This window comes from Catharus ustulatus, chromosome 7 (assembly GCF_009819885.2).
Source record: "Catharus ustulatus isolate bCatUst1 chromosome 7, bCatUst1.pri.v2, whole genome shotgun sequence".
NCBI classification, from domain to species: domain Eukaryota; kingdom Metazoa; phylum Chordata; class Aves; order Passeriformes; family Turdidae; genus Catharus; species Catharus ustulatus.
In genome coordinates, this window is record NC_046227.1 from 20,674,836 (window position 1) to 20,688,131 (window position 13,296).

The window sequence follows — 13,296 nt, forward strand, 5'->3', positions numbered from 1 at the left end:
CTGTGGGCTTTGTGTTTTTCTGAACCCTAACACTAGGCATAACCCTAACACTATGCGTAATCCTAACCCTAGGCTAAACTTTACAAGCTGCTTGGGAGTAAGTCTGGTTCCAAGGAGAAAGCTGTGATGGGAACCATGTTGTAGAAGTCATGTGTTCCCCTTGGCATGACTTTTGCAGCTGCAGAGTGCCTGGAGATGTGCACTTTGTGGTTTTCTGAACCATAACCCTAGGCATATCCCTAACCCTATGAACAGGAGTAAAAGCAGCTCTGGACTGTGGATGGTCACAAGCAGCAAAAAGGTGCGGATGGAGCCATATTGTGGCAGTGTTGTGTGCCGCTTGACATGACTTTTGCGGCTGTGATTTGCTTGGAGATGTGGGCTTTGTGGTTTTCTGAACCCTAGCCTTGGGTATAACCCTAACTGCAGGCGATACCCTTACCCTAGCTGGATGGGGAAATCAGCAATGGGCTGTGGCTAGTCTCAAGTAGAAAGGAGTGGAGGGAGTCATGTCGTGGCACTCCGGTGTTCCCCTTGGAACGATTTTTGAGGGACTTCGCCTCGCGCCCTGGTGGCTGGAATGGGAAAGGGCTGAGCCCGAGGCGGCCGGCGGGACGCTCCGCTCGAGGAAAGGAAAATTCCAGCCGAGAGGAGCGGCCCTGCCCCCGCTGGCCGCTGACACCCGGGGCCGAGCGGAGTCCCCGGTCCGGCCGCAGCTGGAGGGACAGCCCGCTGTGTGGGGGCGGGCAGGAGGACGGAGCTGGGACGGGAACAGGGAGTCTCTGTGTCTCCGTGCGGGGAAGGTTCTGGGTTTCAAGTTTCTCGCCGCGAAGTTCGGCTTTGCTATTTTTTTCTTTTTCTTTTTTTTCCCCCTAGCTTCTGTGTTTTTTTCCCCTACGCCCAAGGTGTGGTTCCGCGAGCGGCAGGAGCCTGGCGCAGCCCGTGACCACGGCCGCCGCCCCGACAAGCGCTCAGTGTCCGTAAACAGCGGGGAATGCCCGGGCTCGCGGGCGAGGCGGTGCCGGGGGCTGTGGAGCGAGGCCGCCCTCAGCCCGCCCCGAGCAGGTGAGGCGGGGAGCCGCGGCTGTGCGGGCGGGTCCCCGGCCTGCGCCCGCCCTGCGCTCCCTTGGCCGCCGGCATGGACGGCTGCGCTCGGCCGGCTGCAGCCCCGCCGCCCACCGGGTAAGCGCGGCTCAGGGTGCGGGCGGGAGCGCGGCCGCCCCCGGCTGCGGAGGAACAGCCGGCGGGAGCTGGGGTCGTGCCGGGCCGTGCGCGGGGCTGGGTGAAGTGAGGTGAGAGCGAGGGGGCAGCTCGGGTCGGGGAGGCCGGTGCCGTGCTTGTCCTGCCGTGAGGTGCGGCGCTTGGGTGGCGGCCAGCGGCAGAGGCGGCTCCCAGCGGCGCGGGCGGGCGTGCTCCCCGCGCCCCCTTCCCGGGCTGCTGCGCGGGGGGGCGGAAGCCGCGGGCAGATGGAGCGGCGCGGCCGTTGAACGGCTGCGGGAGCGGGGCCTCGACGGCACCGGCGCCGCCTCTGCTGGCCGGGGCTGCGGGACCGGCCCGTGGGGCCGCCGCCCTCCTTGGCCGTGCCCGACCGAGCAGTGGCTGCAGCGCCAGCAGCGCCAGCCCCGCGCCGCGGGCAGCTCCCGCAGGGACGAGCCGCCGCCCGCCCGCCGGCTTTGCCGTCCCGGTGCCTGTGCCGGACTGCAGCGCTGCCGGCGCGGGACCTGCCGGGTGCGCGGCACTGCCGGGATCGGCGCCTCTGGCAAATCCCTGCGGGTCAGCACTTGCCGCTCGGAGCATCCTTAGGTGTGCAGAGACAACTTCCAGCGGTGGGTGAAAGTGGCGGCGGTTTGGGAGGGCTGCGCCCTCCTCGCTACTCTGGGACCGCCGGCGCTGGGGAGAAGAAAATAAACAAGCAGCATCTGTTTGGAATAGTAAAAGGGCTGGCTTGTTTCTTTTTACGTATTAGGCCACTCTGATTTTATTTTGCTTATAAGTAGAAAATCTAATGTTAAAGAATATCTTTCTTAAATCCTATGTAAAACTACCCCAGTTATAGATCAGGAGAAGGAGGATTTTTCCTTAACTATTCAGGTACGTTTGAAGAAAATTAGTTTACTCAGTGGCTTCACTAGGAATGGAAGTAAATACAAATATTGGTAAGATTGCTGAAGTTATCTATAAATAGAATGGGCAAAATACATGATGGATATATTTTTTAGCATGAACGTTTTTGTGAAGCTTCCATACTTGCAAAAATGGGTTTGTGGGATTGCTGGCCAAGTGACTGTAGGATAAACAGGTGCAGATGATGGCAATTTACTGTAGTATTTGCAGCAGTAATCAAACCAGTTTGAAGTCATGGCTGTAGTGAATATATAAGACTAATAAAGGGAGGAGTATTTATTCACTTAAGGCCTTGTCACCATTCCACATTTATATGTAGTTGAGAAATTGACTTTATATTGTTGATCAATGTAGAAGGTATAATTACAGTATAGATAATTACTGCATTTTTAAGACTCTATGTACTTAGGCAGATTTGGAAGGACTGAGTGTAGGATAATCATGTTTTTTTCCAGGTTAGGGTGTGGCAGAAACATTATTTCTTGAAAGTCTTTGGTTTTACTTGTGAGCAGGAGCCTAAGAACGAGCAGAAAGACACAATTAAAACTTTGGCTGTTCTGACAGTTCCTCTAGGCATGTTGCCTGTTATAAAGCTGTTTGGTATAGTGAAATTTGGCTGCTGCTTCACATCTAAGTTCCCTTTATGTGACTTCAAGCATCTGCCAGCATCCACTACTCAGTTTTGAGAAGTGTATAACTAACAGTAACGCTCGTTGCATTAGCTCTGGAGAGAGATTTTCAGGTCTTTTATCAGCTGTTCACATATAACTTAGTGCTTAGAAAATCAAGTTGCTGTGCCTTTCTTGCTACAGAAGTTCTTTATTCGTAGTCTTAACTATTTCTGTAAGATGGTCTCATTTGGTCACAAAATGCTGGATTTGAGGAAAAAAATGTGGATATACCGGAAAAGAGGACAACTCCCAGTTTTACTGAAAATGGTCCACAGATCCATTTTTGAATAGTATGCAGTTACTGCTCCCTCTCTGAGATGATAGGAAAATTTGTGCAATCTGGGAAGAATTTCAGTTGAAATAGCATTTTTCTTTAAATATATTACCAAATGATGTAATATACTACATTACATCTCTTAACTTGTCTGGCTAGGTTGAAAGTGCTAATCTGCAGCTGAAAACTGTTTACCAGCCAATGTGTTCTCAAATCACTGAAGTTCTGTGGAGTAATGGCTGGTAACTCTTAACGGATGAGAAAGTTTGCTTATGTTAACTACTAAGAAGGTAGTGTTTTGTAAATTTTCAAGCACTGATGTTAGTTAAAGCTTGGAACTCCTATATAACTTGAGCACTGGTGGCTCTTTAATACAAAATTTTGTTACCAGATCTACGGGGACAAGCTTTGGGAAAGGATCCTGTCTTTTTTTTTTTTTTTTTTTTTATCCAGGATTATGCTTTCCTATTAAAAATTGTTTATTAAAACTTGTTGTTGATAAAAATATTTGTACATTCAAGGTAAAGAAGAAAAGATTTTTTAAAACAATGTCTTCTTTTTTTTTTTTTTGTTTTTGTTAATAATGTGGTGACTAGAGAGTGTGCCCAGCGACTGGCTGGAGTATTTTGGAATTTGATGAATAGGAGGTGTGCCCAGTAACTGGCTGGCCATGACACATAGTTTCTTCTCCTGGTAAGAGAAACTTGGCTGGACAGTTAGGCAGTTTTATAGCTCATCTTTTTTACCCTGAGTCTGAGCAGCACTCATGGCACAGAGCTCCTGCCAGGCCAGTTGACAGAGTCTGCTCCTGTTCATCACAGAGCTGAATTGGCTTTATGAAATGGTAGGAAAATGTGTGATTTAATACTTATAAATAAAAAAAGAAGTGGCTGTAGCAGGTATCCTACCTTCTGAACACAACTTTCCTACTGTTGCTGGACAGCAATCCCATAACCTGGAGTAAATACATTTTTCTGTTACAAGTAGATGTCAATAGCTGACACAGGATTTTACTGTGAAGAACTGTATTATGGCTTAATATGCCATTAGAATACTGGAGCAAATGTGGATTTTGGTAAATGTAATATTGCTATCCTTTGGAATACCTTCATGTTGAGATCCACCTTTAATTCAATTGTAACGTTTCTGAGAATTTAGTGTTGTTTCATTTGTTCCCATAAATGGTATTTAAAGCTATATGCTTACATACAAAATAACAGCTTCTGACCTGCTTTACCCAAGCAAACCCCCTTTGTTTTTATAATTTTCATTGTGTGTCTAACAAAAACGTGCTTAGGAGAGGGAGCTGCTCTCCAGGGCCTGAAGATAGAGCTGATTGTGTGGGGAAAGGGGCAGGGCCAAACAGCTTTGATTAGCATAGCGCCAGAAACACTTCTCATGTGTGTCTTTAGCATCCCATTCACTGTTGCTTGGCAGAGTGGATGTATTTGAATAATTTAAAAACAGGAGAAAAGTCTTTTTCACATGATTTCTGGGGCTGTCTCAGGAAGTGAGAGATGTTTTTAGAAAACCCAACAAGTTTACCTTTTCTCTTGCATGTAACTGAGTTTTTATCAAATCATTTCAGTCACTGTGGAGGCATCAGCTGTGGCGCAGTGTTGGCAAATGCGTGGTGTCAAGCTTGGAATACTGATTTGGGCTCTCTTCCTTCTCTTTCAAGTGTTCATTTGAGTCAGCTCACAACATAGCCACAGGTTTATTCAGATATAAATGAAAGTCTTTCCTGTTGCTGAGTGTGGGAAGGGACAGCAAGTGTTAGCAATAGCTTCAAACCAAACATTCTATATGCCTGAGCCACAGCCCCAGAGTGGGGGTGAGGACTTGGGTACGTGTCTGAATTTGCTCAGTTTGGTGAAATTTTTGTAAGGGTGAAACCAGGTTTTTCTCTTGCAATGAACTAGCTGTTTCCATTGCTCTGTATATTGTACACATGTGTTTATCATTAAGTGCAAGACCTTTTGTATTTGTGCTGCTAAGTGGTAGCACTGTCTAGGGTCAGAGGTTAGGCCATTATGGGTCTAACAAGTAGTCCTATCTTAGTTGTGCTTCTTCTTAGACTGAGGACGTCAAGATAATAATTAGCATGTTCTTATCAGCCTCATGACCCTGATGAAGTAAAGGAGCAATAACAAAATGGAAAGAATGTTGAGAATTTGGGACTGTAGAGCTTGCTGGATATTTGAAGCAAGGAGTTAGCTCCTTTGTGGGTGGATGCCCATAGGAGCCACTTGAATGCTAATCATTCCAGGGGCCAATTTGCCAGCTGAGTTCCAAATGTACACATAACACTTCTTGAGGTGATTATGTTTTTCTTCTTAATGTATCTGCCTTAAGCAAGGCAACCTTAAATAGTGGAATGACACTGATGCCATTAACTGAATGTTGTATTTAAAAACTGTTTGCTCAAACTTTGTCAAGTCTGAAGTCATAGCTGGGTGCCTATGGAATTAGTTCCTGGTAATGTTCCCTGTTGGAGTGTGTTGCTGTGGGAATGAGATCAAGAAAACATTAGGGGGTGGAATGTGGATACTAGGGTGAAAAAATGTGTAGGAGGGTAATACACAAATAGAGATCAGCAGAGTTACTTCCAAGTTTTGTCCAAGTGTGTTGGTATCCTATGAAAAAATAAAAGTGAGAGCTAGATAGTGAGGTATCAAAAGCATTTGAGGGGAAAAAGTGCTTGAGACTGGAAGGTGGATTTTGGTGTTACCTTAGGGTAAGTTCTTTTCTTTCTGCAATTACCAGATTTTTTTTTAAATGTACTTTAAATGGGACCACAGTGTTTACATAAACCTGAAGATCACTGTTTTGAGTAGGCCCATCCGTTTTGGGTGGAAGAAGAAAAGAGTCTATTGTGGGGGACCAAAACCTTAGATTCCAGAGGAAACTGAAAGTCTTGAGGATTTCTGTCATCTTACAGACAAAATAATTGAGTCGGAGTATTTTAATTTCACAAACAAATTATTTCTCCTGTAATCTGGCAACACCTAAATAGGTCTCCCTTCATAAAGTGCTGTACTGTTTCTGACTATCTTGACTGTAGCTTGGAAAAAAATTTCTGAGCATGCTGGTTTTTCTAGCCTGACTGCTATTCTGAGCTGCCACTGTTGTAGTTTTATGTGTGCTGGAGGAGAGCAGATGCCAGATTATCCAGCCAGCCCTTGAAGCTGTAACAAGGTTAGCATGCTCAACTAAATATTTATTCTTTTTTCTAGAAATTAACAAGTCAGTATAATGAGTTGCTGTGTTAATGTAGTGGATACAAGGAATGCCAGATGTTCTCTTTTATGGCTGCTTGCAAGTTAAACCAGATCTGATTGTGTACTTTCTTTTCTTCTCACCTGGCTCTCACTTGCTTCCCCAGCAGCTGCTACTCTAACTTAAATTCACAAAGCTGCAGTTTGAGAAAGTTGCTCTTCACTGTGAGTATCACTGTGTACAGCTCTAAAAGAGCTAACTCCAGGGTATTGGAGGATGACAAGAAGCTGAGATGTTGGCTCCTAGGTTCCTGTAGAGTTCTGTGGCTGTGCCCAGCATTAGCACAATGAAGAGGAAACTCTGACTGTGCAGCTTGCAACAATGGAGGGGAAAACCACCCCTGCTGTTCTGAGCTGTAGCAACCAATTAAAAACTTGATGCTTCACCTGAATTCTCTGAGGTAAGGTCCCACAATTTAAAGTGCAGCTCTTTATGAAGTAAATTTAAGCACTTACTAACTGGCGTTCCAGTAGACGTTTTCTGACTGATGGATATAACTGCATATTTTCATGGCTTAAGAAATGTTTTTTTAATGCAGAAATGGAATACCATGGGAATTCTTACAGTATTCAGAGTTCCTAGATTTGTTTTTACTTGCTACGAGGTTATCCAGTTCAGAAGGGGCATGTGCATTTGCTTGGCTGTTGCAAATTTTCAGAGTGCCATAGGTGGTTAAAGGATGAGTCCCTTTTCTATCCAGGAAATATCTCCCTTGGGAACTATTGACATGGTTGTCTGGATTATTATTTTCAGTTAAAGAAAATAGAGCACGTAAATATTTGTAGCTGGGCTTAAGCTTTCTTCTGTGAGAAAAGATGGGTTTTGTTGCAAGCTTTAGCTTTAAAGAGGTTCCCATTGAAGAAATGATACAGCTTGGAAGCTTTCTTAGCTGTGTTTTAAAAATACTTTCTGCATGTTTATTTGATTTTCATTTCTCTTCTGGAAATAGAGCTACTTGATTTGAAATCTTATAGATATATGGAATAATAGACAAACCTCTCCTTTCCAAACAATGCAAACTGTTGTTCTGTGTTAGACAAGAAATGTTGTAAGCTTGAATTTTCCTCCAACAAAGAGACAAAAAGCCTCCAACAAGGGAAACGCCATCCTATCTCAAAAGAACAGCACTAGAAATATGTGTATTTTTCTTTAAAATCAAATAAATTTTCAATCTAATATTCCTGAGTTATTGATGTATTGATTTAACAGTGGAGATTTTTTGTTTTCATGGGACGTGTTTTTTTGTTGAGAATTAGTTTTCCCTTTTGGTATTTTACCTTACTTTGATGTCAGACCTTCAGATGGATTTTCTTCTAGACTGAAGCTTTTCTATATATGGGGCTTGACAGGTAACTTCTAAATGTTGTGCAGTGGAAAGAGCATAAGGATTTTCAACTTAATACAGACTTAAAATTGACAAAGTTGTCTGGAGGAACTGCTGCTTTTATTTTTAAAATTTTTTCCCAAATGAATTGCATTTTTTTGTTTCCTTCAGTTTGAATGTTTGCTTGTTTTGTTTGGGTTTTTTGTCCATCTGTGTCCCTTCCTTCCCCCCTCACCTTTGATGTGCTGGGGTCTTTGCTGAACTGAGTTAAATAAGAATATTCAAAGTAATTTAGGGAAGGATTTATCCTTCATTAGGGAAGGACATGGCATGCCAAGTTTAGTTTGTGTTTTTTTGTCTTTCACTAGTTTGTCATTTGTTTAAGTATCATTGGTATTGCTCTTGACTTTTCTAAGACCTAGCTCAGTCCTTCTGTACTGTCAAACTAGATGACAAACCAACTGGATAATCTACTGAGCTAGCTATTGTTTAACTGCTCTTGTGACAGCAATGTTGAAAATTCTTTTTATGTGGGAAGAATAATGCTTTGTCACTGATCTCCTAAAAAAAAAAATCTGTTAAAGTTGAAAAAACAAATATTTACAACTTGTCCTGCTGGGTGTGATCCTTGAGGCAAAGATGAAGTTCTTCTTTCTTTACTACTAGCTAAGGACTTAAACGTTCTGCCCTTCTCATGAAAAAATAATGTTGTGCAGAATTCAAAATGTAACCATTCTGGCTTTGAGAGCATAGAAATTATTTGCATGGATGGATGAGTTTTTTTACTTATTTAGTAAGACAAGCAAGAAGTTGTGTGTTAGTTGATGACAATAGTATAGCAGGTGGAATTTCTAGAGGATGAATTTCTGATAATTTTCAGGCATTTTTGTAAATCAGAAATTCAACCCGTGACAGAAATTTGGGCTTTGCTTTTTAAGTTTTTTAAATTATTATTTTAAAAAAAAATCAGAATATTTAATTCCTCATGAATCAGGTATCATTATATATTGAAAGTTGTTCCTAGGTTCCCAACTTTCATTTTTGAGCAGTTACTGCTTTTTCCATTCACCCTCTGAAGTCTCCAGACAAACTTTTCTGTATCCTCTGTTGGGGTCTGATTCATGGTCTCTTACTTCCCCTTGCCTGCAATTTTGATCCTCTCCTTCCACCCACATTATAAATCAGCATCTCTAATTCCGTCCTTGGCATCCTCTTTGAGCTATATTTGCCTCATTCACTTTTTAAAGTACTCACTGCTTGGAGGAAGTTCCTTTTTTCTCAATCTTAAATAAGTTTGTAAAGAAAGATGTATTTAATTTTTACCTGAAGGGGTAAGAACACAGCAATTTGAGTGGATCTTGTCACATTCTTGCTTTGTGCATTCTTTTAAATCTTCAAATGTAGTAAAAGCCTGGCCCTTCAGTTTGGTCTTTCTGCCCTGTATCCCATTCTCTCTATATCTAATTCCTCTTCCCTGACTTCACTCTGAAACTATAAATTCTTCTTTTTATAAATATGCTTTTGTGTTTAAAAATTGTGTGTTCTGTTTTATCTAGCTCAACACATCTTATTCCCTTGTACTTATATGGGCATTGAGAATATTTTTCACTACACTGTTGGAGGGGAGAAGGATCTCCCAGGCCCTTTTATGTGCCATTTTAAAGTGGAGTCATTCACTGTCTTTGCAGTTGCTGATCTCATCTACTTGCTTATCTATAGTTGAGTAATGCCTTGGACATTGCAGGACTTGAAGCTGAGGTCTCAAGGCTGGCAGTGATAGCTACAGACATTAAATAGGATTTTTTTTCTTTATTCAAGCAAGTCAGAGTTTACCGATGATTTTGTTGGACCAGTAGCTGTAATTTTATAAGTGTATTACATGCTGTCCTTTCTCAAAATTAAATATATATGTAATTTTACATCTGCATGGTAGATTATCAGGAATTTGTTGTAGAAATGAACTAATTGAACTGGGACAGATGTATCTTTACTCCTTCAGCTTCTTCATGCTTCTCTCTTGTTTCTTGATTGTTGATCAGGGTTTTTTTGAAGTAGGGAGAGGGCTATGGTTCTCTGCCAGGTGATATATGCAGGGATCAGAGGATTTTGGAATCTAGATAATTTTTGTGATTTGTTTTGGTGGTTCTTTTGCAGTGCAGGGCACAAAATTCCCCCTGCCCTGTCCTCGGTATTTTTGAGATATTCTCAATACACCAGGCAATGCTTGTTCGCTTTTGTAGAAAAGCAAGGTGAAAATGTAGGAGATAAGGAAAACCAAAGAATTTTATAAGCACTTTTTCAGAGCTGGTTGTCGATAGTGAGGGGTATGAGAGGGAATCTGGAGAGGCTTATTTTGGAAAAGTAATAAGGATCTGACATCACTGTCTGCACTGTTGGGATCTCTGTCAGATTTCTAAGCATCTTTCTTTGACTGTTCTTATATTTCCACTGCCCAAACATTCTTACAAACTTTCCAGTCTTCCTCCCAAAATACACTAATGTATCTTCATCCATAAATCTTAAGTTAATAAAAAAGGAGAGAAATGCAATGAATTGTAAATGTTGGATGAGACCTTAAAAGTATACTTGAAAGTATAGAAGAATTTAATTTAGAGAAAAAATGGGATGTGGTATGATACTTTCAGAAATTTTAGAATTTTTTTTTCCTGATTGTGTTCTTTAAGATACTTTTTATTGCTTATGGGCTCCTGTTGTTAGATTTTCTTCCTGCTTTTACTTGCCCCTAAATTTTCCTGGATTTTGTAGTTACAATATGTAAAGCTTGCCAGCTAACAGGTTTATAGGAATTTTTATTTTTGAAGACTGCTTGCTAGTACTTTATCCAAAATAAGATTTTATGTTAGAATTGAGACTGTTTGGAAATAATGACACATAACATAAATGCTGAGATTTCACCCTATACAATACTGCTCCTGTAGATGGAGTCTTTAAAATGACTTGGTACCCTGGCTGAGTGGTCTTGTGGAAAGATGTCTGTGATGCTGGTCAGCACTCTGCTGTTCTGCATAAGAGGCAGCTGTCCTGCATTCTATCTCCACTAGACAAGAACAGCTGGATATTCCTTCACATTTCCTGAATGAAATCTGTGTATTCTCTTCCTGCTTGTGGTGGAGATGGACAGTAGGAAATGACGTGTCCAGTGAATTGTTTATTTTGTAAAAATGTTTGTCAGGACCACTTGGAAAAGCTTTAACAACTTAATGTAGAAACGCCCTTGCAAAATTCTACTCTAGTTCATGGGGAAGCATGCAATTAATTTACTGACAACATACTCTCAGTAAAGAAAAATGGTTGTGAGTTCAGAGTCCTTCTGTTACAGGAAAACAAAAGCTCCAAGTTTAGAAGTACTTGATAAAGTTTTAACTTCCATTTAAAAATAATTTTGAAAGCCGATTGAGATCTGGAAAACTCCATCTACACTTACCGGCCTTTCCCACATCCTGTCACATCATATTTCATATCTCAGTCATACACTGACTGTTTCCTTGAGTCAGTTTGTGGTATCATGTGAATAAATGCTCAACATGGTCGAAAGATCTCCCATCTGTCTGTAAAAGACATGTGATCTTTTATCAAATATAAAAGGGCATATCTAAACATGGCATAGCCATTGGTTGGGATTGTAAACAGTCTTTTAACTCAGAAAGCTTTTGGCTTCTGATGATAAAATGAGATCCATCAGAAAATGTGAGTCACATTCTCAAACTGACACAGCTGTACCACTATTGTGTACCTTTGTGTTTACCACTTTGATTAACAAATATTTTCACTTAAATATTTAAGTGACAGTGAGGAAGAAGTGACTTAGTTACTTTGGTTATGAGAGGCTGATTCATGCAAAGATCTGACACTGGATGGAGAGATTAGTTGTTCTTCTTCCCCCCATTTTTTTTGTTTCTTTGTTTGAATTTTGATAGTCATTGAATAATTGACAGAGGTTGCATACCTCTCTCCCTCCCTTATGGGCTCTCTAGGTAGAAAGAAGTTTGTGTGTTTGTTCTCGACTGAGTAGGTTTGCTGCTGCTGCTGTTGAGCTGATAGATTCAGTTTGTTGCAGCTTCATGTCTTCTTCAGTCAGAAGAAGCCAGTGTTAAGTTGCTGGTAATCAAATTATGGAAGTCTGGGGTAGTTCCTTTTTCTGTTTTTAATGTTAGACAAGACTTTTGTTTCTTTCTCTGTATTCACCTTATGTTATTGTAGTTTTTGATGTTTTTGAAGTGTCAGCTTTGAATTTTTGTATCCAAAGAACCTTTCTGCTTTAAGCTAACAGCATTATGCTACTGACTTCATATCCACGTAATAAAAATTTCTAGAATTCTGATCATTATCATTTTATGTGTGCCAAAAGAACAGTGCAATGGCCATTAGCCACAATTTCAGTCTCTGATATGAAGCCAGAGTTCTTTTCATGGATTTCCTCTGTTGGGAGGCTTTCAAAACCCAGCCCATACTTACTGGGAGAGAGAGAATTTGGTGCTTGGGGGTGGTGATGGGCTTTAGGTTACTGATGCTTAGTTTTACTCAGCAGGGTGAAGATGAACTTTGAGGAAGCTCACAGATTTGTGAGTATTAGTGTTCCCTTGTTTACGTCTTGTTCTGCTTTTGTGATCTGTATTGATGGCTGCTTATGAACTTTTTATCCAAATAGACTGCTCTGGTTTTCCACTTGTTAACTTCAGTTTTATGACGAGTGAAGCACTGATCTGGTGCAGTTAAATGTGGACAAATTTTGGAGATTTTAGCAAATTAACTGTCTTCAACTTGTCCTTGCCTTATCTACTACCACTAAGGACAAGAGTAGACACTCTGGTCAGGTTGATGTTTTGTTCTGCATCCTTGTCACTTTGCCGCCTTCTGCTGTACAGTGTTGGCAGTAATTTTGCCTGTTCTGTGCCCATACCACAGGCTGTTTTCTGGCCAGACAAATCCAATGTTCTTTATTGCTTTTGAATCAGGGCCATTAACTTCTAAATAAGAAGTGTTCCCTATATTGATATTAGTAGTTGCCTTTTTGTTTTCACTGAGATTGTGCTGACACGCAGCTTACCACTTGCTTGAGAATAAATAGGTAAAAATTGTGGATGTGTTACAGATATAGCTAGCAAAAGTTTCGTCATTTTGTAAGTTTTTAGTGATTTAATGTATTCAATAAGCAACAATTCCTTCTAAAACTTTTGAACAAATAAAGTGGTAAAGAGTTAAGCACTCTTGGTCTATTTCTGAAGTGTGACAACATGTGAATGGCATGTTCATGAGTTGCTGCATGGTTACAGAGTATGAGCATGTAAATCATTCAAAATTCTATTTGTCTGGTTAGTTTCATGGGTAAGAATGTGGAAAATACTGCATTTCTGACAGGATTCCAACTGTTGTGATAACCAGGATACATAATTATTAAATAATCAATGTTCTGTCTGATCAAATGTTTTAGAGATATATTCTTTAAGGCATTTTACAGAGATTTGTTGTTATATTCAGGGAAAACTTCTAAATCCAGGGAGAACTTAAAAAGATGGTTTCAGATATCAGGAATTTGTGTGTTTCATGGGCTTTAGGAGATCTGGCAGCTTAGATATTTTTGTCCTTTCCTTTGAAATCCCTTT

The 13,296-nt window shown here is 41.3% G+C and overlaps 1 protein-coding gene across 3 annotated transcripts in view; it reads left to right on the forward strand.

The window, feature by feature from the left end:
• Nucleotides 1-685: 685 nt before the first annotated feature.
• The window catches only part of COBLL1 (cordon-bleu WH2 repeat protein like 1), an 80,696-nt gene continuing 68,085 nt past the window's right edge, over nt 686-13,296 (forward strand). Inside the window, exon 1 of one of the 3 annotated variants that reach the window (XM_033064809.2) lies at nt 686-1,065. In XM_033064809.2, the coding sequence (XP_032920700.1) occupies nt 995-1,065 (71 nt within the window). In that variant the 5' untranslated portion in view covers nt 686-994. Of the gene's footprint in view, nt 1,066-1,124; nt 1,183-6,710; nt 6,749-13,296 lie in introns of those variants that run through there. The other 2 variants (XM_033064811.2, XM_033064812.2) reach the window with 2 other exon arrangements.